Here is a 26,975-nt window from a genome sequence, read left to right on the forward strand (position 1 = left end):
AACAAGGTGGTCCCTCAACTAGGCTGACCTAAAGTTATTCTAGGGCTTTTTATATATTACCAAAAAGACTTTCAATCTGGCCCAATAGAATACTGGTAGGTGTTGAAATGTATGGAGGGCACCAGATTGGAGAAGCCTGGCCATAAACCAGTAAGTCATTTCAAAGCTCTGTGAAACTAACAGTTGGAAATTTAAAGGCGACAGAAACATTGGCATGACAGAAATGTCAAGATGAAAAATTGGTTTATTTGCATCATTTCCATCATTACAAAAGAGATTTAATCAAATTAATATTTTGATACTATGTTCCTCTACCATTTAAAAATAACTAATGAGAGTTTATTAATCAGAAATTGTTTACTCGGTATAATACAAAAATCAATTTTTGTTTATTGGATAATTAGGAATATCTACAAAGTAGACAGTGATTAGAACATATTGATTGTGTAGGCACTGGCCAGAATAGTAATTGACATGAATTTTAAGAAATGCTTAAGTAGCGAAGATTACAAGATGTAAGTCCGTGGAGCAGGGAACAATTTTTTTCAAACACAAAATATCAGGGCAAATGCTTTCAATCAGGTATTTTAGCTATTATTGTCTCATTTAACCTTAGAATGTGATTGGTTTTTTTTTAATTAAGCAAATAAATCAGAAATGAAAATGATTCTAATGGCAATTTAAAAATAAATAGATTACTTCCAATCAAACTGCAAAATAATAATTACAATTTTTAAAAGAAAAAACCCATATGCTTTCTATTCCAAATCATCCAAACAATCTGTGTTCAGTTTTCAAAGTCTTTCATTTCAATGAGAATCAAAGGTGTGTATATAGATCAGGGTTTCCCACACTTGGGTCTCCAGCTGTCTTTTTGGACTACAATTCCCATCATCCCTGATCGCTGGCCCCGCTGGCTAGGGATAATGGGAACTGTAGTCAAAAAACAGCTGGAGACCAAAAGTGTGGGAAGCCCTGATTTAGATGCATAACTTGCACAAATCAGGATTTCATGTATTACATATCTCAATGACACTACTTCAGCCTCTCGTAAATTACTGCTGGATCCCAAAGACCAGCCTGGAATGCTTACAGTGTTTCTGAAGGTGTTCAGACTTTGACTCTACTGCATCTGAAGTGGGAGAGAGTGCTATAATTGGGGGTTTGCCACCATGAAGAGGGCTAGGGAGTGTGAGATATGGAGCGTGAGATACCATATTTTTCGCTCTATAAGACGCACCCGTCCATAAAACGCACCCAGTTTTAGAGGGGGAGAACAAGAAAAAAAAAGATTCTTTCCCTCTCTGCGCAGCGCCCCTTCAGTGAAGCGGCAGGAGAAGCGGCGCCCAACCCCTCTCGCTCTCCTGGCTTCAGCGAAAGCAGCGCGAAGCCATGGAGCCTGCATTCACTCCATAAGACGCACACACATTTCCCCTTACTTTTTAGGAGGGGAAAATGTGCGTCTTATAGAGCGAAAAATATGGTACCTTGTTTCCTCATCTGATCCAGAAGAAAGAAATTCCAGTTTTCCATCTATTATTCCCTGCCTGCCAGCATAAGATATTTAGGTTTCTTTCTGCCTCCTTCTGACCCAATTCAACAGGTAGAGAAATCTTCAAATCCCATGCTTCCTTGCAGCCAACGATCATTTCCAGTGACTGAGAAGTCGGGAAAGCCTCTCTTATATCTAGCAAACCTGTTTTGTTGCTGGTTACCAGAGCTATTTTTCCAGAAAAGAAGGTGCCGGAACTCACCACAAACACCCCCCTCATTCTCTTAGAATGGCAATGGCGCCCATCTGAGAGGTGCCAGAATTGAGCTCTGGTGAGCTCTGGCTGAAAAATAGCCCTGGTAGTTACCATCATTCCCTTCTTAAAGCTAAAGGTTTTATTTTTTGCTTTGCTGAGGGTTAGGATCACCCATTATAATTATTCTTATTAGGAAGGTTTATTAAAAATAAATCCTTTTTTTGTTGTTTGCAAAAGCTATCATCTTGCTATGGGAAACAATACAGAGGTAAACCTCTCCAGCCATACCATCAGTGTATTCTCCTTTGCTTGAGCACAAGGGGAGGAGATGCTCTAAAATTCGGGGGGGGGGGGCTACAGGAAATTCAGGACCCTCCTTCTCCCTTCCTTGCCCCATGGTTTATCTGGGGAACTGGAGCTGCTGTATCTCTACATACCCTTCAACTTTTCTCCAATGAAAATAGGGACATCCTAAGGAAAAGCGGATCAAGTCAGAAATGGGACGGCTTCTGTAAATCCGGGACTGTCCTGGGAAAATAGGGAGACTTGGAGGGTCTGTCGCTACAGAGGGGGAGGTATGCGCTGTTCCTGTTAGCAGGTTAGTGTGCATTCAAAGTGATTTAAAAACAACCACCACCAGCACCCAGAATTGGCCATCTTGAAATTCAAGACGACCTGTTTGGGTTTCTCTCCAGCCCTGAGTGACTTGCTCCAGCTTTGAACTTCATTCACACAGTACCAAAGGTTTGTCCGGGGACAGGCGCCCACTGAGATTTAAGAAAAGAACTAGGGTAAGAGCAGCTTGAGAAGGCTTTAGCACGTGAATGACAGCCAGTAACTACTCATTGGCAACGGACGTTCAGAGTCTGCTCTGAGAAGGGGCAAGAAGCCAAGCGAAAGCCAGAGGGATGGAGAGCAGGCCAGCAAAAGGAAGGTTGCCCGTTGGGCTGAGAGCCTTGGAGGTCACCGTGGGAGGAGTTGCCTGGTGCTTGGCTTTCCTTTCTAGCGGAGGTGCAGGCGGGGATCTGGAAATGTCCTTGCAGGGCTCTGGTTCAAGGTCAACAATGTCTCGGACAAAGCCAGTCTCATTTCTCACCACCTCCTGGAGGTCAAGAAAGAAAGAAAACTTTAAGGATCTACACCTATTTTTTTGCTGTAGTTGTGCGGTTGGTACTACTTCTCCCTTGGAGAGATAAGACATAGTTTGAAATGGAAAATGATGAGGGATAGTCTTTCTTGGGAGGTGGTGGAATCTCCTTGCTTGGAAGTTTTTAAGCAGAGGTTGACTTGAGGTTGCAAAGCACAGCACTTGTTCTCCTCTCTATTTAAATCTCCCTTTGTGTAGAGATTTTCAAAAGGGATACATGACAAATCTGAAGAATCATGAATTGTGCAGGGTGTTTATGTTACCCAGATTTAATATGTTTCCCTCAATGATAGTGAGAGGATAGTGAGACGCTCTCCCAGAATCAGAGCGTCTCTGCAAATGTAGTAAACAGGAACCTGATACTTTGGAGCATATTTTCTTTTCTTGTGATTTTGGCATTTATGCCAGAAGATAATTATTAGAGGCCTTACAACTCAACAGGCTGATTTCTTTGCCACCACCGGTTCAGGACCTGCTTTCGTACAGTAATGATCAAATTACTTTAATAGTGGCTGAACTTCTGAGTGCTGTCCATGTAGAAAGACTGGGCCATTATAAAGAGATTTTGTGGTTGTATTGTATTATTTATGCAAATTGATTTTCTTCGGAGTTAAAGATCTGACTGGGACAAACCTTGTTACGTTGATTTTGTATTTTGCACAATTTGTATACGGTGTCTATTTGATAATGTGTGGTTTGCTATGCCTAATAAAAGATATTTGGGCGGGGGGTGGGGTGGAAGCAGAGGTTGGTCATGGATGCGTTAGCTGAAATTCCAGCTCTACAATTCTATGATTCTATGGTAGGTTGAAAAATGAGCTGTTAAAGGAACAAGCTCCAGGGACCATTTCACAGTTCTGTTCTCCCACCCACCACAAATCTACCGTATTTTTCACTCTATAAGACACACCAGACCACAAGAGGCACCTAGTTTTTGGAGGAGGAAAACAGGAAAAAAATATTCTGAATCTCAGAAGCCAGAACAGCAAGAGGGATCGCTGTGCAGTGAAAGCAGCAATCCCTCTTGCTGTTCTGGCTTCTGGGATAGCTGCGCAGCCTGCATTCACTCCATAAGATGCACACACATTTCCCCTTACTTTTTAGGAGGGAAAAAGTGAGTCTTATAGAGCAAAAAATACGGTACTTTTAGGTAAGGCTGTGCAGTTGTAGCAACAACTGAACAACACTGAGGTTCTTGGACCCTCCAGCCAGCGACCCACCCTAAAAATCAGCTTGGGAGGGTTGGGGCACCCTATGGAGCAGATTTGGGGAGGATGGGTGGGTGAGAGAGGAAAAGCAAGTCCCACTGTGTGAGTGGAGCTCCACTCATGCACTGCTGGACACCTCCCAAAGATTTTGATTTGCGCTCTTGTGTGAGGGTAGGGGAGCTTTAAGCCTTTAAAAGGTAAAGGTAAAGGGACCCCCTGACTGTTAGGTCCAGTTGTGGCCGACTCTGGGGTTGCGGCGCTCATCTCACTTTATTGGCCGAGGGAGCTGGCGTACAGCTTCCGGGTCATGTGGCCAGCAGGACTAAGCCGCTTCTGGCGAACCAGAGCAGCGCACGGAAACGCCATTTACCTTCCCACCGGAGTGGTACCTATTTATCTACTTACACTTTGATGTGATTTCAAACTGCTAGGTTGGCAGGAGCAGGGACCGAGCAATGGGAGCTCACCCCGTCACGGGGATTCAAACTGCCAACCTTCTGATCGGCAAGCCCTATGCTCTGTGATTCTAAATATTACACGGGGCCTGTGTCTGGAGTTTGCCTTGGAAAAACTTCTCATTTACTTCATCAGGAGCTTTCCCCCCTGTGGAAATTGCAGTTGTGAGGGGACCATTGGTTAAACCACCTCTATTTCCCCCAGTGTAGGGTCCTGATCTGGATCAAGCCCTCTTGCATTAGCCATTCCTTTAATCCCACCTCACCCCACACTTAAAGACACAGCTCCTTCACCAACATAATGTGTCATTTGTTCTTTATGGGTCGGTGTCAGACTCGGGACTTGAATGAACCAAGAACAGGACCTGATCCTAGGAGCAGAAGGGTGTGAGACAGAGAGTCAGCCTATGCTGCCACCATCAAGCCCTGGCCAAAGGAGGGAACTGCAAGGAAACCAGAGAAATTTTGGACCCCCTTTGTGATTTTTCCAGCTGATGTTAACACCAAATACCAAAAAATGCCCCAGAAACCTTGCTTACATCAATTGTTTTGATGACCACAATCTGACTGGCCTCCTTGCAAGCCTTCTCTGCTTCCTTGATGGTCTCTTGGTCCCATTCCACCAAGTTTATAGCCATCATTCCTTCCATTGCACTGGAGGGGAGAAATGGAGGAGGAACACAGGAAAAGAAGATTAATGCTTCACAGGGGCTGTGCCATAGGAAGTTGGCAGCATGGAAAGAGAGGCTGACCTTGGAAGGATGAAGACCTATGGGCCTTCCGAAGGAGGATGACTGTGATTTGAGCTTTAAACACACATTCTCTACCCGGGAAGGCAACCAAAGGGTGGCTCAAACTTCTTCCATCACACTTCAGGACAGGGATGAGTGGCTAACCTTTTTTTTTGGCCTGACAATGACCCAAATTACCCCAGGCAACCCTCCAGGGGGCTCATGCTTGTATTGAGTGTGGATAATCTACACAGTCGCCTTCTCAAGTCAGTCACACCCAGGGGCACACAGCCACCCCGAACTCTGTGGATCAGCTGATGAGGGAGATTACCACCCGTTCCCCACACCATCACATGCTAGATCTGATGAATGAGGGTGGACCCAATTCAAAGTGGTGGTTTTGACCTATAAAGCCTTAAACGTCTCAGAACCGCAATACCCCAAGGACCGCCTCTTTCCATATGAACCTACCCAAACCCTGAGATCATCTTCTGAGGCCCTCCTTCGTGTGCCTCCTCCTTGAGAGGTCTGGAGGGTGGCAACATGAGAACGGGCCTTCTCTGTGGTGGCTCCCTGCCTGTGGAATGCTCTCCCCAGGGAACCTCGCCTGGCGCCTTCATTATACACCTTTAGGCAGCAGGCAAAAACATTCCTTTTTAACCAGGTTGACCTTATTGACATCCCATACCCTTTCAAAATGTGGCTATTTTGGTGTGTGTGTGTATTATTGGGTTATTGTTCTTATTTTGATTTTATATACTGTGATCTTTTCTGTGAACCGCCCTGAGTATAGGGCGGTATATAAATTCAATAAATAAAACAAGTATAAATCCCTATCAGGGTGGTGGGGGGCTGTGCCCTATTTTTTTTACTTTTTGGACACCGCTGCCAAAATGGATTGGATTGCATGCATCCCCCCGAAAAATCCACTTAAGGAGGCCTGTTTAGCCCCCACAAAAAACCATGGATTGGCAACCGCTGCCTTAGAACGGTCTGCCTGCCTCTGTCCTGCGACACGATTGCGGATCGGATGCTGACTGCGTCCTGCCGTGGCATTCAGGCGCCTTCTCAGAAACACTCACTCTGCTGCCTCTTGGCCCAACTTATGGGCCACCTGTTGAATGTCTGGGTATCCCATGCAGCTGGAGATGTTGTTTCGAGGATAGTAGAAGAGGAAGGCCAGACACATTTCGTTCAGAGTACTTGGTCCGCCCTGAGGGAAAACAAAGGCCAAATTCATTTAAGATGCAAGAGTTTTGAAAAACCAGAAGCTTTTCTATTAGGAATTTTAGGTGCAGATACAGTGGTACCTCGGGTTAAGTACTTAATTTGTTCCGGAGGTCTGTTCTTAACCTGAAACTGTTCTTAACCTGAAGCACCACTTTAGCTAATGAGGCCTCCTGCTGCTGGCGCGCCGCCGGAGCACAATTTCTGTTCTCATCCTGAAGCAAAGTTCTTAACCTGAAGCACTATTTCTGGGTTAGCAGAGTCTGTAACCTGAAGCGTATGTAACCTGAAGCATATGTAACCCGAGGTACCACTGTATAACAAAGGAGCAGGAAAGACTATTTATGCACGTGACGACAGCAGCGTGGATACTTTTGGCCCAGAGATAGAAAGAAGACAAAGTGCCGGCCAGAGATGAAGATGATGGATTACGCCAAAATGGCAAATACAACCAGGAAGATCAAAAATCAAGAAGATGGAAATTTTACTAAGGAATGGGGAAAATTTATAAGTTATCTCAGAGAACACTGAAAACAACTAAAAACTTTGGCAGGACTGTAACAACACTTGTAATGTAACAAGAACTATGGGGAATTAGGGAATTTTAAGAAAATGGCGAATCTTATAAGATGCAGTTGAAAAAGGAATGTCAATGGAATCCACGGAGAGGCAGAGGGAAGTCCAAGGTTTCAGGGAATTCTTTATGTGTATGATTATGATTTGAATAGAAATGTAAACTGAAAAAACCAATTTAACAATTGTAAAATGAGAGAGAGAGAGGGTTTTGGCCGCAGCACAACATCATCTTTTGCTGGCTCCAGGTATCAGCACAGCCAGAGTCAGGACAGTGCTGTGCAGGAAGAATAGCAGAGACAGGCACTACAGTCCTGTGCCTTTGCAGAGCAGGAACTGGGTCAATTCCCTGGCAGGTGGGAGTCAGTAAGAGACTTGTGGGACTCCCGACCCGCGATATCATGTTCATAAATCCACATCTCACCTCTTGTTCTGCGGACTCTGCCCCATATCTCACCCCGCCAACTCCCCTGATACTGGCCTGTGTTTTCCCCTCCTTCCACCACACCCGAAAACCTTAGGTGGCCCTGCAAGATGTTACTAAAATATTTGGATATTCTGGGGACAGCGAGATTGGATTTAGCAAAAGTTGCCCTTTCCCGGAACCACCTTCCCCCTAATGCTTAGGTCATGGGTAGGCAAACTAAGGCCTGGGGGCCGGATCTGGCCCAATCACCTTCTAAATCCGGCCTGCGGACGGTCTGGGAATCAGTGTGTTTTTACATGAGTAGAATGTGTCCTTTTATTTAAAATGCATATCTGGGTTATTTGTGGGGCATAGGAATCTGTTCATTCTCCCCTCCAAAAAAATATAGTCTGGCCCCCCACAAGGTCTGAGGGACAGTGGACTGTCCCCCTGCTGAAAAGTTTGCTGACCCCTGGCTTAGGTGGTTTTCAGTCAAGGACTTACGAAGGTCAGCCCTGTCCGGTCTTTGGTTTGATAGTGACATTCCACCAGGAACTCATCTCCCTGTAAAACACAAGAGGACACGGGGTCAAACCTATAGCAGCAGAGGGTCGCTGCTGAAAGTGGCTTCTTACCACCAAACCGTGGCCCAAAGGGAAACACTGGGATGACGTACTGATTTGAAAATGACCTCCTCCTTCATGGCTCTGGTCTCCTGGAGATTGAAATCATACTTGTTGTCTTCACAAATGACTGTCAGCTGCTCTCCATTCCTGGGAGTGGGGTGGGGATGTGGAGACAAAGAAACAGAAGAGACAGGCAAACTTGAGATGCCGCTGAGAGAAAACTGTAACTGGGATGCAACCAGGATCTGATCTAATGCCTTCCTGACAAACAATTCTAAGAGCTAATATTACTAAGTGAAATGACATCTGTTGGTTGCGTTTCAGTCTTCAGTATGAACAGTGAACTGAGTTTTCTGTCTGTGTTCCTGTCCCCCACCTGTTACACACTGAGCCTCTTGGGCTTGCCAGTCAGAAGGTCAGCAGTTCAAATCCCTGCAATGGGGTGAGCTCCTGTTGCTCTATCCCAGCTCCTGCCAACCAGTGGCGTAGCGTGGGTTGTCAGCACCCGGGCCAAGGCAAGTAATTTGCGCCCCCTAACCCGTGGATTTGCGCCCCCTAACCTGTGGATTTGCCCTAACCCCAGATGTTGCGCCCGGTGCGGCCGGTCCCCCTGCACCCCCCACGCTACGCCACTGCTGCCCACCCAGCAGTTTGAAAGCATGCCAGTGCAAGTAGATAAATAGGTACCACTGCGGCGGGAAGGTAAACGCCGTTTCCGTGCACTCTGGTTTCTGTCATGGTGTCCTGTTGCGCCAGAAATGGTTTAGTCATGCTGGCCACATGACCCAGAAAGCTGTCTGTGGACAAATGCCTTTGACTGGACTTAACTGTCCAGGGGTCCTTTACCTTTACACACCATGAGTACACAGGCCTCCACTTGTTGCAGAATAATGGGGGTGCTTTCATTTGAAAACGGGGAGTGATCCATGCTATACCTCTTTTCCCCGCAATGTCTAGGCCTCTAGGGCAATAGTGTCTCACACCGAATGTAAACCAACTGTGAAAAAGGCTATGAACGGAAAGTGGAGACAATATATGTACCGTTCCTTGCTTATTTGTCTGTTTTGTATCACAAACAAATGTTTTAAATAAAAACAAATTAATAGAAGTAAAAAAAACACACACCAAAAAACTAGTGTGGCCCACATAGACACTGGCTTTTCTTACCGGTACTGGACTCCTCTCACTCCCAACCCAGCCAAGTGGGTATGCAGCAAGTAACCAAAGACATGCATATCCGGCACTGGAACGCCATTCATCTGCAATCCAAAAACAGGAGGAAAAGGCCCATGAATGGCATCTGGCCCAGGGGCAGAGGAAGAGGGGGTCCGGGGGGTATGGGCAACCTTTGGTGTCACCACTGAAGGGGGTGACAAAATGCCGGGCGGCACTCACCGCGGCGCCTGCAGCGCACCTGAGACACGCTTCTCTCCTGGGAGAGACGGGTGGCTTGGGCGCACGCAGGCTCCCCACTGCCCAAACGGTCTGCCCTCTACCTCCCCCCCAGCTGTAGGGCGGCTGAGTGGGAGGAGGCAGGCAGACCCCGGAGGCCCTGCAATGTGCCCCGTCCCTATGGGCAGCTCGCCCCACCCCCAGGCTCCAGAACAGCTTCCTCTGTCGCTGATCTGGCCACTATGCTTTGAACACTTGCCCTGGCAAACATCTCAGGAAATCATCAGGCATCTATGGAATGTTCTGGCAGCCAAATTTCAGCACCAGAACAGCCACGCTGGCAATTTGCTGCTTATTAGCTACAGCAGTGGTTTTCTACCAGTGTGCCGTGGCACTATGGGATGCCATGAATGCCCCTCTTTCCTTCCCTCCCTCCTCTGAAACGTAAAAGATGCAGGAGCAAGGCCTGGAGAACAACACTGGCAAGCCCACACAAAAAGCTCAAGAATTTGGCCTAGCTTCAATTTCTCTCCACAGTGAGGAACAAGCACTTCTCGCCTGCAGTTGCCACTGCAAGACATTTTTACAGCTGGAGGCTGAGCCCTGTCTCCATCCCTACTGCTAGGGCAGCCCCGTTCCCTGCGGTTCCCCTGCTCAGCCCGTTAGCCCCCATGGCTGCTTTCTGCTGGGGAAATGTGCATGTGTCTCCCATGGAACGGGGAGTCTGACCTTAACCCTGAGCTGCTCTTTGTTAGAGCTTTTATATAGAATGCAATAAGAGCATGTCTTTGAATATGAAGTATCAACGCTCAGTGCTAGCATTCATTACTGAACTGGGGAGGGGGAAGGGCTGTGGAATACTCCGGGACTTACATCATCAAATTGACTGGTATTGCAGACACCATAGGACATGAAGGACTCGGCTCCAGGGGGCAGGAAATGGATTGGAAATGTGAAGAATCCTGTCTGCAGAACCCCCATGTCATAAGGACGCAGCTCCGTAGTATAATAGAGTCGTATCCCTGAGTTGTCAATCAAGCCTTAGGAAAGAAAACCCGCAGGTGAGCAACTGGTTCTGTATAAGTTTCCGTGCAACTGGAAATATGGTTTGTTCACACTTCACCTTGTTCCATGCCTAGAAAATCGTGAGTCCAAACTGTTTTCTGCTTTCTAGACATGGGTCTGAGCGGTTTTGCCGTTGCCCTGCTGCTTTCCCCCAGAAATCCTGCTCTGTGGAGAACTCAATTGCTGTTTGCTCTGATTTAGCGCTAAACCACTGGTTTTCCCAGGGGAAAGCGGTGGGGCAAACAGAAGAGTGGATAAGCCCGTGGTGAGAGGCCACTTTACCACGTGAGTGAAAATTTGGGGGGCTTCCGATAATCAAGATAGTATACATCTACTTGTACATTCAAAAGGGATGCGAGTGGCGCTGTGGGTTAAACCACAGAGCCTAGGACTTGCTGATCAGAAGGTCGGCGGTTCGAATCCCCACGACGGGGTGAGCGCCCTGCTTGGTCCCTGCTCCTGCCCACCTAGCAGTTCGAAAGCACATCAAAGTGCAAGTAGATAAATAGGTACCGCTCCAGCGGGAAGGTAAACGGCGTTTCCGTGCGCCGCTCTGGTTCACCAGAAGCGGCTTAGTCATGCTGGCCACATGACCCAGAAGCTGTATGCCGGCTCCCTTGGCCAATAAAGCGAGATGAGTGCTGCAACCCCAGAGTCAGCCACGACTGGACATAATGGTCAGGGGTCCATTTACCTTTTCCTTACTTGTACATTCAACAACAAACAGACAAACAGGACATCAACTTGCAAACTTCCAGAGGCATCTGACTGGTAAACATTGCTGGCGTAGATGGACCCCCAAGTCTTACCAGTGTGACACATGGGGCCTACCTCACCACTATCCTGCAAAGTTCCTCATAGTGATAAATATTTACTAAAGGACGTGAAGAAATATGAATATTTATAGAAGCACCATTCAGATAACTCCAGAAGCGTTTTCTAAGTACAGTTGTATCTTGGAAGTCGAGCAGAATCCGTTCGACTTTCAAAATGGTCAAAAACCAAACTGCAGCTTCTGATTGGCTGCAAGAAGCTCCTACAGCCAATCAGAAGCTACAGAAGCCCTGTCGGATGTTCAGGTTCCAAAAGAACGTTCTCTAACCGGAACAATCACTTCTGGGTTTGTGACATTCGGGAGCCAAAACGTCCAAGTTCCAGGGCGTTTGGGATCCAAGATACGACTGTATCAGTGCTTCCGCTAGCCACAGTCCCCAACACCAACATCTCCCATTGTCCAGGTCTCCTGGTGCTCAATAGCAGAAGCCCTAACATTTCTCCACAGGCACTTCTAATCCAGTAAGACCAAAAAAAAAAAAAAAAAAAAAAGCCCTCCAAATGCAGAAGCTGGCCTTCCTGTGTCCATCACTCTTTGTATGTCTAGGACTGCCATACTCCTCCCACTGGCTCTCCTTTCCTCTGCAAATGAAACACCAGCAGGAATTAAGGAACCCTGAGACATGTAGTTCTTGAGAGAGGCACATATCTGTCAAACTACAACTCCTGGAGCTTTCGGTACAAGTTTTCCCGCCCCTGAGATCCACAGATAAGTTTCATAAACATCCTCATGCATCACCTACAATTTAGCCTCAATTTCCCCCCTCCTGGAAATAGGCCAGAAGCCTATGCTGTAGTCCCTTAGTTCCCCCCCCCCCCCCAGTAAAGCATACCCAATTTCTCTCCCCATGCTCTGGCCGTGTCCCCTGCTCCTCATCAACACATCACCTTCCTCTTACGCAATCAATATGTGTGCTTTACTCACCCGGAATTCCATTAAAATTGCTGTAGTGGACTTCTAACCGGATCCACTGGGGATCAATTGGTGTACCTAAGGAGATTCCAGTTTCATCTGGGAACATGTAGCTCTAGTTGGGTGGTGGTGGGGGAGAAGAAAGACAGCTATTAAAAAATGATCAGTTGATTGTTGCGTCCCCTGTTCTCTTGGCTTCTGAGCTTTGTTGCACAGAAGTCAGTAATATTACAAATTCAGTGAGGCAGCAGTCCTAAACCCATTTACCTGTGAGTAAGTCCATACCTTCCAACATTTCTCCAAAGAAAATAGGGGTGTCCTATTTACTACTACTACTACTACCTTAATACTACTACTACTACTAATAATAATAATAATAACAATAATAATAACAATAATACCTCATCCATCTGACTGGGTTGCCCCAGCCACTTTGGATGGCTTCCAATATACCGTATATAAAAACATAATAAAACATTAAACATCAATTAAACCTTACGGGGGAAAACCTTCCCTATACAGGACTGCCTTCATATGTCTTCTAAAGTTTACTTATCTCCTTGGCTTGGGGGGGGGGGGTCACATAACTCCATACCCTCCAACGTTTCTCTGATGAAGATAGGTCCCTAAGGAAAAGTGGGACATTCTGGAATCAGATCAGAAACCGGGAAGGCTTCTATAAATCCAGGACTGTCCCTGGAAAATAGGGATACTTGGAGGGTCTGTAAGTCTCATTTAATTCAATGGGACTTGCTGTTGGGTAGACACATAAGGCCGTAAAACCTCTGGCAGGGATCAATAGTGATCACATCTTCTAGACCAAATATTTAAAATAGTCATATGGCACCAGTGAATGGTAGCTTGTTAAGGGAGCTGAAAGTTTTTAAAGGTAAAGGTACCCCTGCCCGTACGGGCCAGTCGTGTCCGACTCTAGGGTTGTGCGCCCATCTCACTTAAGAGGCCGGGGGCCAGCGCTGTCCGGAGACACTTCCGGGTCACGTGGCCAGCGTGACGAAGCTGCTCTGGCGAGCCAGCACCAGCGCAGCACACGGAAACGCCATTTACCTTCCCACTATAAAGTGGTACCTATTTATCTACTTGCACTTAGGGGTGCTTTCGAACTGCTAGGTGGGCAGGAGCTGGGACCGAAAGACGGGAGCTCACCCCGCTGCAGGGATTCAAACCGCCGACCATGCGATCGGCAAGTCCTAGGCACTGTGGTTTTACCCACAGTGCCACCCGCGTCCCTGTTTTTAGGAAGGCCCTTTATTCAGAAAGCTACAAACCCCAGCCCAGTATCTAGATTGGACCAGACACCTTTGCTGAGCTTCCCATTCACTTCAGTGGCACATGCTCAGGAGTATTTAGCCCTGGGAAAATGAACCCAGAAAGAGTGAAACCTTGGGACCCGGTTAAAAAAAAGAAATCACAGCACCAAAACTCCCTCAGAGATCAGTTTTGAACTTCACTGCAGTAGTTTGACCACAGGTGAAAAAGCAGTTCTCATGGCCTGGGAAGTTCCCACATACTCACCCCTCCTCCTACAGCCCAGCCCACGACTATCTGGGAGCACAGGGCAAAATCCGGATCAGCTCCGTAGCAGTCGCTGACCCCAGTCGGCAGCACGCTGGCATTGCCGCACGCATAAACCAGGATGTGGTGCACCATGGTTTCGTTTCGAGGTGTGATCATGGCCTCAAACTGTAGACAGAAGAAAGAAGGAAAAACAGTGATTACTTCATTAACCGGGATGGCTTCTGTAAATCCAGGGTAAAAGGTAAAGGTGACTATGGGGTTGCGGTGCTCATCTCGCTTTCAGGCCAAAGGAGCCGGCATTTGCCCACAGACAACTTTCCGGGTCATGTGGCCAGCATGACTAAACCCCTTCTGGTGCAACGGAACACTGTGACGGAAACCAGAGCGCACAGGAAAACCATTTACTTTCCTGCTGCAGTGGTACCTGTTTATCTACTTGTACTGGTGTGCTTTCAAACTGCTAGGTTGGCAGGAGCTGGGGCAGAGCAACGGGCACTCACTCCATAGTGGGGATTCGAACTGCCGAACTTCTGATCAGCAAGTCCAAGAGGCTCAGTGGTTTAGACCACAGCGCCACCTTTTACCTTTTTAATCCAGGACTGTCCCTGGAAAACAGGGGCACTTGTGGGCAGGGGGTGGGAGTCTGTGATCCCAGTGCTGAAGAAGAAGAAATGTTAATAAAATATGAATTACGTATGTGCATTGGAGTTATCAAACAACAGCAAAAGTTTATTGAGTGGTCCCTGGGGGAATTTTCAAGCGAATTTAAATTCCTCCCCCTCCATTGGATGGAGTGCATCGTTTGTCAGTGTTGATGTGACACCCCCTCCACCATCACCCAAAACCATCATTTTCTCCTCCTAAAAAACGGCTTACAGTGAGGTCTTCAGCTGAAACCTTTCTATGCTTCTTTCCCACAGTTACCTTGTAGATGTGATGTTTTTCCTTGACTATTGGCAACGGTATGAAAGTGCAGGCATAGGTGGTGTCATCCTCTGGGATAGGGAACTGCAAAACAAAGTCAAAACAACGCTGAGCATTGTAGGGTTGCCAGCTCCTGGAATTTTCTATGACAACAAAAAAGCAGAAGCTGGCCCTTACATGAGGTAAAGGTAAAGGGACCCCTGACCATTAGGTCCAGTCGTGACCGACTCTGGGGTTGCGGCGCTCATCTCACTTTATTGGCCAAGGAAGCCAGCGTACAGCTTCCGGGTCATGTGGCCAGCATGACTAATCCGCTTCTGGCGAACCAGAGCAGCTCACGGAAACGCTGTTTACCTTCCCGCTGGAGCGGTACCTATTTATCTACTTACACTTTGATGTGCTTTCGAACTGCTAGGTTGGCAGGAGCAGGGACCGAGCAACGGGAGCTCACCCCGTTGTGGGGATTCGAACCACCGACCTTCTGATCGGCAAGTCCTAGGATCTGTGGTTTAACCCACAGCGCCACCTGCGTCCCTTAACATGAGGTAAGATAACTCAATTTGCCTTGGGCAGCAGATTGGAGGTTGTGACTGAAGAGATGGCAGGCTGGGTACTTGGCATCATCCTTTTTGAAGAAAGGCGAGGACCACCATACTGGACAGGAGGATAGCAATATTGTCCAACACAGAGAGACAAATTCTTGCATATCCATAATGCTCGGGTACATGAGTACACCAGTTTTTAAATTAAAAAGGAAGCTCAGGTTTGAAGAGTGCTTGTATGTTGCTGACATCCTACTATGGTATCCTGCCATTAAGAGTTTGATCATGAGAATACCTGATTTCCTTTGAGCAAATGACTACAGTGGTACCTCGGGTTAAGAACTTAATTCATTCCGGAGGTCCGTTCTTAACCTGAAACTGTTCTTAACCTGAGGTACCACTTTAGCTAATGGGGCCTCCGCTGCCACCATGCCACCGCACGATTTCTGTTCTCATCCTGAAGCAAAGTTCTTAACCCTAGGTACTATTTCTGGGTTAGCGGAGTCTGTAACCTGAAGCGTCTGTAACCTGAGGTACCACTGTATTCTTGAATCCACTGTACTAGCAGGATGCAACAATGCTCATCTTCTGGGTCAGTGGTAGATCAGTCTCACCACCCACCAGAATTGTTAATTACATTGGGTTGTATTCAATGGTTGTAATACTCAGATTTTCCCAGTAGTGATGTATGGAAGTGAGAGCTGGACATAAAGAAGGCTGATCGCCAAAGAATGGATGCTTTTGAATTATGGTGCTGGAGGAGACTCTTGAGAGTCCCATGGACTGCAAGAAGATCAAATGCATCCATTCTTAAGGAAATCAGCCCTGAGTGCTCACTGGAAGGACAGATCGTGAAGCTGAGGCTCCAATACTTTGGCCACCTCATGAGAAGAGAAGACTCCCTGGAAAAGACCCTGATGTTGGGAAAGATGGAGGGCACAAGGAGAAGGGGACGACAGAGGACGAGATGGTTGGACAGTGTTCTCGAAGCTACCAGCATGAGATTGACCAAACTGCGGGAGGCAGTGGAAGACAGGAGTGCCTGGTGTGCTCTGGTCCATGGTGTCACGAAGGGTCGGACACGACTGAACGACTAAACAACAACAGATGAGTATTAGATGAGTATAGGGCTGCCATGCGTCTGGGAAATGTCCGGGAAAATCTGCTGAATGGATATTGTTCTCCTTTTCTCTCTTTCTCTTTCTCTCTCTCTGTTCTGGTGTTCTGTTTTCTGTATGTTTAATGTTAAGGTTTAGCAGCACATCCTCAGAAACTGTTCCACTATAAAACCAGGAGGTTTTCTAACTCACACATTTAGGTTAAAAATGTTACCGTGCCAGAAATGCTTTGGGGAAATTGCTGCTACAGAAAAAGTTTACTCATCAGTTTAATTTTTTTAAAAGTTTTGCAAATATGTTTAATGTTGTTGGACAACGTTTAGTGCTAAGAAGGCTCTAGGTGCCTAACTCTCTTAAAGTTGAGCAACTGAATTTTCCTTGATTTAAGCAAAAAGGAACAGCGCGAGAAAAGAAAGAAAAAATGTTGCAGAGGGTGATTTGAACAGTGAAGGAAGGAGCTTTGCTGGGTACAATCAGCCACTCTTCTGAAATGGTTAAAATGAGTTTAATAGCGTGGAAGAAACCAATGTCAATATATTTATTTGCAATACAATGTTATTATTTGTCTAAGTGATTTGCAAATTTGTATTTTTACTTCAAGCTGCAATAATACGTACGCTGAAAAGCAAACAGTGAAAAATAACACGATGTCAATAACACGATCACTAGTTTGAATAAATGAATGAAATCTGTCTTAATGGGAAACACTGAGACTTTATGGTGCTGAATGGAAATATCCAACAAGATCCATGCACTTTGCTGTAAGGCAGCTAGGGAGGTACTACTCACATCGTTGAGTTTCAGGTCATACACCTTGTAGACACTGGGTGAGTGCAACTCATCTTCAGTTGACAGCAGCATCAAGAAAAGAGATTTGTGGATTATTCTCCCTTTGAAGAAGTCAATTGTGTCATCCGTACCATAGCCAGTAATCAGTCGTAGTGTGTCACCCTGTGCAGGGAAAAGTTAAAAAGAAAAATCTTCCCTCCATTATCATATTGTTGCAGGTAAGCTGGCAACTAAAAGAACAAAAGGACAATCTGAGTGGACTCTCCTCACCCTGACCACGGCAAAAAGACTGATACTGATGAATTGGAAAAATTAAAAATGCGGCTCCCTTCTACAATTGGATTGAAGACTTATACAAACTCGCAACATATGAACAACTTGCATATAAATGCAAACTTGCCATGGACAAATTCAATGGCATTTAGAATCCATTCTTACAAATGCTGTAATAGGTTAAGATCTGGGGAAGTACAATAACAACTTTGTAAAATATACAGTTTGGGGGTTCCCCTATCCCCCTTTTATTTTCCCTTTTCCAAGGGTGCTGTTTCTCTCCTTTTCACTCTTTTATTTACATCTCACCATATTTAGTGCACATATAATTCTGTACTTTTTGCATTTTCAATAAAGATGTTTAAAAAAAGAAAGAAAATAAAATCCTCCCATTTGCTATATTTTTGGTGGGATTCGTCTAAGCAGCACCACCAGTGGAAGCTCTGCAAAAAGACTTCTGCTTGCACAATAGGGCTTGCCTCTCCTCTCCTCCCTATGCACCCCCCAGAACAGCCTGGGGGACAGAGAGGGGAAGATGTGGGATCATTCCATATTTTTTCCCCCGAGTCACACCCAACCACGAACCTCACGTTACAAACTTTTTCCTCTAAGTACCGTTGCATGAATATTTTAGTTGTGTGGTTTTTTTAAGTGCCACTGATTTTATTGGGAGTACAAAGCACCCACTTCAGCCTCTTGCATTTTAGCAAACGAGACTTTTAAAAGTGCTAGGACACGATCCGCTCTAAAGCCCGCTGGACTTGGATGTGAACTGTAGCTGGATATGGCTGCTTTGGTTACCGTGATGTCCAGGTCGTGCTCATCGCAGGTACGAAAATATCGCCTGAATGCCATGGTTGTGGTTGTCTCATCCTGGGTCAAGGACAGCAGCTCATAGTCTTGGCTTTCGTCCTCCAAGACAGTTTCTTCATCTACACCATGCCAGTCCTGAGTGAAACAGGGAGAACAAACTTTTGGAAACACAGGAAGTCAAAAGAGCCAGTGTGGCCTGGTGGATTTCAACTGGGGACACCTGCATTCGAATTCCTCATCAGCAACACATTTTTGGGGCGATAGCCTTTGACCACTACCGTATTTTTCGCTCTATAAGACGCACCAGACCATAAGACGCACCTAGTTTTTGGAGGAGGAAAACAAGAAAAAAATATATTCTGAATCCCAGAAGCCAGAAGCAGCAAAAGCAGCGATTCCTCTTGCTGTTCTGGCTTCTGGGATAGCCGCAGAGCCTGCATTCTCTCCATAAGCCGCACACATATTTCCCCTTACTTTTTAGAAGGGAAAAAGTGTGTCTTATAGAGCAAAAAATACGGTAATTTGCATGTCCATGCTAATTCCAAATCCATCTCATTTTTTCTTCTGGGGCACAATTTATTGCCATCCCTAGCTGAGAGGCATACTGTATCTTCTTCAAAAGTATTTCTAAACTACGGAATACTTTAAGAAATTCTGAGCAGGGTACAAAAGATGCAGGAAAACAATGATAAAAACAGAGCTAAAAACAGGAATCCAGGAAAGCCTGTCTGAAGCCAGTAATTAATACTTTGTGTATGGCAGAGTAAGGGGCATTTGAAAGGGCAGCAGCAATAGTGAAAAATGGCCGTTTTCAGATCAATACTTTATGACAATGCATAGGGTACTGGGCCATGAGTAAAATATGGAGGCTATGGAAGTAAGAAAAATGCCTACCAAACTCATCTGAAACACAGTACAGACAACCTTCCCTGTTCTGAGAGCTAGTCAATCTCTATATCCATGCTCTGGAACATCTATGTATGTATATCATTTTACTGCAATACAAACAAGCCACTGCAGATAGGACATATGTATTACCCAAACACAAGGCTGTTGAATGGAGGCAGCTCAGACATTCAGGGCCAGTTTTCAAGCACAGGTGCTGACCTTTAAAGCCCTAAACGGCCTCAGCCCTGAAGGAGCATCTCCACCCCAATCATTCAGCCTAGACACTGAGGTCCAGCTCTGAGGGCCTTCTAGAAGTTCCCTCACTGCAAGAAGTGAAACTACAGGGGACAAGGCAGAGGGTCTTCTCGGCAGTCATACCCACTCTGTGGAACGTCCTTTCAACCGATGTCAAAGAGTTAAAACACCTATATGATTTTTCGTAGACATCTGAAGGCAGCACTGTTTTGGGAAGCTTATAATGTTTGTCGTTGTTGTTGTTGCTGCTGTTTTTCCTGTATTTTTGTTGGACACTCCATTTTCTACTGCTACACCATCCCTTTACCTTCAGTTGGGCAGCAAAGTGTGGCCCCATCTGCAAGCTGAACTGATGTTCAATGGGTCTGTTATGTTAGGGGGCCTACACAATGGAGCCTACAATACCTCTGGAAGCACAGGTTCTTTGGCCCCGTGAAATCATCACCTCTAGATCCATTTGTAACTTCCGTCACATCGAAAGCAGCCTCCCACTCCCTGCCCCGGTATGTGCAGATACAAACTCCTCGCAAAGAGGAAACGACAGCTCATATTATTTTCATCTTACTGAGAAATAGACGTTGCCGTCAGGAAGGACCCCGCCAATCACAAAGTCTGCCCCGGTCATCTCTCCGTAAACAGTGAAGCCAAAAGCCACCCATCCCGTTGTCTTGGCTTCCAGCTCAAAAGTCATCAAGCTGCTACTGTCTTCATGGTCCCACCGCAGGTAGATCTGGTGTGTGGGGTCGAGGAACGCCGAGAACCGCAGTGGAGGAACCGGGGAATGGCTGGAGCAGAGGCACAAGGTGGACAAGAGGAACAGCAGACTTTTCATACATGGGTGGCTCATCCTCTTGGGAGCAGAGAGCACCCTTTCTTCTCGCTCTCCCAGTAAGATCTCCCTCAAGCTAGCTAGCACCTTATACTGTGGAGACCCGGTTTATATGAAAAGCTGGGACTTGCTGGGACCTGTGCCAGAGAGGAAGGGCAATGGTTTTTATTCTCCGTATCAGATTCAGAAGGTGGGATAAGTGCATCATTTTACATAATGCTATGGCACCCTTCCCAATGGATATTTGTTGCTGCTGTGATTACCCCTTCCCCCTTTTTGCAGGTTGTGTGTGTGTGTTTTTCCTTGCACGGACATTGTGCAAAACGTATAAAGCACCTTCTGAAAGTATTTGATTGGGTAAAGCTCTAGTGACTGCAAAGGTAACTGAGCTATCCAGGATCATGACCTCATACCTGTTTTCTTTGTTTTGTAGGTTTTCTATTGGAAACATAGAAACTGTTCTGTTCATGGCATATCTTCACTCTATGACATATAGTCAGTACAGTTACTCAAGACAACAACATATTAATATATGTATTATACATATTAATACATGTATTATACATATTAATATATGTATTATACATATTAATTATAATATGAACTGGAGAAAAATTCTCTTGCCATTCTCTTGCCTTTGGCTGAAGGAAGAGGGGCAGGAAGCACCACCAAAGGATGCAAAGCTTCCAGGATTTGAATAGTAAGGTAAAGGTAAAGGGACCCCTGACCATTAGGTCCAGTCGTGGCCGACTCTGGGGTTGCGGCGCTCATCTCGCTTTATTGGCCGAGGGAGCCGGTGTACAGCTTGTGGGTCATGTGGCCAGCATGACTAAGCCACTTCTGGTGAACCAGAGCAGCGAACGGAAACGCCGTTTACCTTCCCGCCAGAGTGGTACCTATTTATCTACTTGCACTTTGAGGTGCTTTCGAACTGCTAGGTTGGCAGGAGCTGGGACCGAGCAACGGGAGCTCACCCCGTCGCGGGGATTTGAACTGCCGACCTTCTGATTGGCAAGCCCTAGGCTCTGCGGTTTAACCCACAGCGCCACCCGCGACCAATAGTAGTTGGATAGTAGTTGATAGGAAAATTGGCCCTTGATAGCCAATTGCTTTGGTGCAGTGAATGGCCTGTGCTTCTCTTTCTTCATTGGATCTCATTACATAATGCAATCAAAGCTCCCTCCTCAGCCCTGCCCCCCCCCCGTCTCTAGCATGGAGAATGTGTGCTTGTTCACTGCCTAATTCTTAACTGAGCCATCATAGGCTGATCATACTAATCTGCTGGAAAAGGAGAAAACTGAGAAGAGGACACTTAATCTTTGTCTTAGGAAAGGATTTCAATTGGCTCACATCATTCATCTCAGATTTTATTTACTTAGATGAGAGACCCTCAAGGACTTTGCTAGTCCATGGATTTGGCATTCTGTCCTGTTTTGTGAAGTTGAAAGCTTCACCAACACATTTGATGTTAGCTTCCTTTGCTCATTATTTCAGAGGGGCTAAGGAAAACCAAATAATATTATGGCGTGCGGACATGTTCGAATTTAAGGGTACACACTGTGTACCTGTGTGTTGCATGTGCATGAGTGTGGAAGAGCCAATATAAATGAGTGAGAAAGAACCAAAAACAAACTCCTAAATGTTGTTGTTGTTTAGTTGTTTAGTCGTGTCCAACTCTTCGTGACCCCATGGACCAGAGCACGCCAGGCACTCCTGTTTTCCACTGCCTCCTGCAGTTTGGTCAAACTCATGCTGGTGGCTTCGAGAACACTGTCCAACCATCTCGTCCTCTGTTGTCCCCTTCTCCTTGTGCCCTCCATCTTTCCCAACATCAGGGTCTTTTCCAGGAAGTCTTCTCTTCTCATGAGGTGGCCAAAGTACTGGAGCCTCCTAAATACAAGTAGTCTAATATGTTTGAAGATATGAAATTCATTAAGTAATAGTGATACAATATCGAGCTGACCTCGATTTGAAAAAATGGTGCCATGTGTTCAAGTAGTTGTCAATTCATCCCAGTGCCTTTGTATGCATTGACCAGAAGAATGGAAGGCGGAATAATGTTTGCTATGTACTGAGCAACCAGGTGGAATACTCCCTGACCACACATGAACCTTCAGCAAATTCTCTCCTTCTTGGTCATATTATTCTTTTGTCTCAATTCAGGTGCAGAAAAGCTATTCCGCAGAGCAAAGCATGCATTTGATTTGGAGGCTGCTTTTGATATGTTGGAAAGGCAGAATACTGAAGAATAACAGGTAGTAATGGCTTAAGAAGAGATAAGGATAACATGGTTCTTGGAAAGGGAAACCTTAAGCAAGGCTCATTGTCTCCATTCTGGTGTTTTAATGGCATTTGAGATGCCTTCAGGAAGAGGAAGATGTCTATGTGACAACAGGGAGAGATTAAGGTGTATTAAAGGAGATAAATAATAAAAAGGCACTTGTAGAAGACTTAAGACCTGGCACGGAACGGAGAGTGAAGAAAAACAACGAAATATAAGTCTGCTTGCGTGACAATGGATGCATTGAGAATCCGTGTCGTTAAGGGGAGAGTGACATGTGCCCTGACACAGATGGGGAGGAGCCAGTGGTTGTGAGTGACAGCTGCTTTAGTCAGTTCATTGTGTAAGGGAATAAAGTGACAGGAACTGATAGCGAGGGAGGTGGGCAGTCAGAGGACAGGATGAACAGAACCCGGAGGGTGGGGTGCCAGACAACCTAGGCACTCCTGAAATACCTGTTGCCCTGGTGGATCTCAAAGAACAGAAGCTAAAATGAATTGGCTATTTCATTCAGATGTCCAGTACAGGCATTTACGTAACTTTAACAACCCAAAGGCAGAGTCCTGCCAGCGTTAAGTACTTTTGGATCACATTAATTTAAATCACATAAATTGTCAGGGGGGAGTCGATCTTGTTGACCACCCTGAGCAATTCGAGGAAAAGTGGGATAATGTAACATAATACCATTATGAAGAATAAATGAAAAGTCTCAAGGTAGCACTTATTCATTAATGCTACGTGTTGTTGTTCAGTCATTTAGTCGTGTCCGACTCTTTGTGACCCCCTGGACCAGAGCACGCCAGGCACTCCTGTCTTCCACTGCCTCCCGTAGTTTGGTCAAACTCATGCTGGTAGCTTCGAGAACACTGTCCAACCATCTCGTCCTCTGTCGTCCCCTTCTCCTTGTGCCCTCCATCTTTCCCAACATCAGGGTCTTTTCCAGGGAGTCTTCTCTTCTCATGAGGTGGCCAAAGTACTGGAGCCTCAGCTTCACGGTCTGTCCTTCCAGTGAGGGCTCAGGGCTGATTTCCTTCAGAATGGGTAGGTTTGATCTTCTTGCAGTCCATGGGACTCTCAAGAGTCTCCTCCAGCACCGTAATTCAAAAGCATCCATTCTTCGGCGATTATGGTCTAGCTCTCACTTCCATACATCACTATTGGGAAAACTATAACTTTCATATGCCTGTTGTCTTTGTCCACGGAGTTTTCTTGGCAGGGATACGGGAGTGGCTTGCCCGTTCCTGCTCCAGGTGGATCACGTTTGGTCAAAACTCTCCACTATGACCTATCCATCTTGGGTGGCCCTGCACGGCATAGCTCATAGCTTCTCTGAGTTATTCAAGCCCCTTCGCCACGGCAAGGCAGTGATCCTTGAAGAAGTAATACTATGTATACACTGCTTAATACACAGAAACCCAAGCAGTTTACATTAGGCAGTGAGCAAGCAAATAAATGAGGGGTGGGGCGTAGAGAGAAAACATTGTCGCTAGTAGGGATGGAAAGGCCTGCCCCTTTCAGTTCTCTCAGTCTTTCTTTTTTCCAACCTTAAATTCAGTTCCCTAATTTTTGTATTTACATAAAAAGTCCTCACGAAAATTCGTCAGCATTTTCGCACAAATGTCTCCAAATAAATACATTCTTATATGACCTTTTGATGAGTGTCCACATTTTTGCAACCGACTTTCCCTAATACAATGCATTTTTGTTAGTTTTTTCTTTTAATATATTCCTTTTTATGCACTCCCCCAACTATATGCATTTTTGTAAGTTGGGGAGCGGCGTTGCAAAATTCAGGTAAGTGCAAATTTCGATAACGATAGCTGCATTTCAGCCCGCCCCCAAAGTGTGATTTTGATAAGTTTCCACTTTAAATGTGCACTGGATTTTATTTCTCCTCCATCCCTAGTTGCTAGATAGGAAAAATGCACAACCTGCAATTAAAATGAGGAGGCATTTTGCAGACTTGATAAACCTTTGCTCTGGGAAAGATGCCAGTTGGTGGCTGAAGGTGTGTTTGTCCACCAGGAGGTGCTGCACTCTTCAGAATGAATGTGCTGCTCAGATGGTGGGTCTAAAAACCAGCTTTCCCCAACCTGTGGGTTGCAAAGCCTGTGGGAGTGGGTTTAATATATATATGAAGCCGCTGGGAGAGATCATCAGGGGGTTGGGGCTGGGTGTTCATCACTATGCAGATGACACCCAGCTCTACCTCTCTTTTAAATCAGAACCAGTGAAGGCGGTGAAGGTCCTGTGTGAGTGCCAGGAGGCGGTTGGAGGATGGATGGTGGCTACCAGATTGAGGTTGAAGCCTGACAGGACAGAAGTACTGTTTTGGGGGGACAGGAGGCGGGCAGGTGTGGAGGATTCCCTGGTCCTGAATGGGGTAACTGTGCCCCTGAAGGAGCAGGTGCACAGCTTGGGAGTCGTTTCGGACTCACAGCTGTCCATGGAGGCGCAGGTCAATTCTGTGTCCAGGGCAGCTGTCTAAAAGCTCCATCTGGTATGCAGGCTGAGACCCTACCTGCCCGCAGACTGTCTCACCAGAGTGGTGCATACTCTAGTTATCTCCCACTTGGACTACTGCAATGAGCTCTATGTGGGGCTACCTTTGAAGGTGACCCAGAAACTACAACAAATCCAGAATGCAGCAGCTAGACTGATGACCGGGAGTGGCCACCAGAAGCAAACAACACTGGTCCTAAAAGATCTTCACTGGCTCCCAGTGCATTTACGAGCACAATTCAAAGTGTTGGTGATGACCTTTAAAATCCCAAATGGCCTCAGCCCAGTATACCTGAAGGAGCGTCTCCACCTCCATAGTTCTGCACAGACACTGAGATCCAGCGCCGAGGGCCTTCTGGCAGTTCCCTCATTGCGAGAAGTGAGGTTACAGAGAACCAGACAGAGGGCCTTCTTGGTAGTGGCGCCCACCTGTGGAAACCCTCCCTTCAGATGTGAAGGTAATAAGCAGCTATCCTATCTTTAAAAGACATCTGAAGGCAGCCCTGTTCAGGGAAGTTTTTAATATTTAATGCTGTACTGTTTTTAACATTTGATTGGGAGCCACCCAGAGTGGCTGGGGAAACTCAGCCAGATGGGTGGGGTATAAATAATAAATTATTATTATTATTGGCTTGTTCTGGACCGCAGGCCCAAAGAAGGGCTTGTGGGAGTCGTTGGGTGCAGGGATCCCAAAGAAGGATGTCAAAAACACCAGAGTGATAAATTCTGGTGCTTTATTCTGTATTAAAAGAAAGGTGTAGACTTACAGCAGATCAGTCTGCCAGGTCTCCCAGCCTTTAGAGACTTGGGACAGACACTGCAGCAAGTATATGGTTTGTCCTCACTCAAGCAAACATTCATACATTCTTTATATAAAAAACAGCATATGGCACTTTGGCCAGGACTTCCCATTGCTCCACCTGACCAGATGAGGGCATAGGTGGCAAATACCCAAATCTTGCAGATAAGATTCCCCTTTCTGGGCTCAGAGCCCAGCCCCTCAAGCCCACAGATAAGGATAGCATCAAAGCAAACTCCATTAGCTTCTATCAAAGCAACTGAATATATGAGCTCATTGATACAACTGCCAATTAATTGTGTGCTTATCTTGACTACCAAAATGGTGTTTGCAGAGCTTCTGGGACAGTTCACCTTTGGTTCTACGCAGGGCTTTATGAACAAAACCAAAACAATTATTGCTTTTAATATTTCACTGATATGGTGACTACCTCTTACGACCGTTTGTTTTGTTGGCATATGACAATAATGCTGTGTTGATGTTTGCAACAGAACACAAGAAAGGCTCGAGTCTTGCTTTTTAACACTTGGAAACTGCTCTCTTGTTACAGATCCAGCAATGATCATAGAATTGTAGAGTTGGAAGGAACCCTGAGGATCATCTAGTCCAACCCCCTGCAATGGAGGACTATGCAGCTGCCCCATACGGGGATTGAACCTGCAACCTTGGCATTATCAGCACCACGCTCTAGCCAACTGAGCTATACTCCTGGATCAGCAAACAAGGTGCTCACGCAGGGAGGCTGTGACAGCTCTCCTCTGATGTGTAAGTGTCAATGGCAGTGCCTGCACATCAGAGGGAAGTTTTTATTTTTTTATTTGGATTTGATATCCCGCTTTATCACTACCCGAAGGAGTCTCAAAGTGGCTAACATTCTCCTTTCCCTTCCTCCCCCACGACAAACACTCTGTGAGGTGAGTGAGGCTGAGAGACTTCAAAGAAGCATGACTAGCCCAAGGTCACCCAGCAGCTGCATGTGGAGGAGCGGGGAAGCGAACCCAGTTCACCAGATTACGAGTCTCCCGCTCTTAACCACTACACCACACTGGCTCCAGTAGTCACTCAAAACTACTCCCTATATGTGGCAACATATCACTTTTC

The 26,975-nt window shown here is 46.1% G+C and overlaps 1 protein-coding gene across 1 annotated transcript; it reads right to left on the bottom strand.

Annotated features, from left to right (window-relative positions):
- Window positions 1-2,568: 2,568 nt before the first annotated feature.
- LOC114588025 (putative DBH-like monooxygenase protein 2) lies at window positions 2,569-20,310 on the bottom strand. Its single transcript, XM_028712943.2, has 13 exons — window positions 20,029-20,310; window positions 18,309-18,455; window positions 17,235-17,396; window positions 14,786-14,869; window positions 13,859-14,026; window positions 12,338-12,440; window positions 10,387-10,553; window positions 9,289-9,380; window positions 8,172-8,268; window positions 8,000-8,059; window positions 6,372-6,502; window positions 5,098-5,212; window positions 2,569-2,850 (listed from the first exon to the last, which is right to left on the bottom strand). Exons 1-13 carry the CDS (start codon window positions 20,308-20,310, stop codon window positions 2,608-2,610), a joined length of 1,851 nt encoding a protein of 616 aa, XP_028568776.2. The 3' UTR covers window positions 2,569-2,607.
- Between the last annotated feature and the right edge of the window lie 6,665 nt (window positions 20,311-26,975).

Source organism: Podarcis muralis, chromosome 17, assembly GCF_964188315.1.
Source record: "Podarcis muralis chromosome 17, rPodMur119.hap1.1, whole genome shotgun sequence".
Classification (NCBI taxonomy): domain Eukaryota; kingdom Metazoa; phylum Chordata; class Lepidosauria; order Squamata; family Lacertidae; genus Podarcis; species Podarcis muralis.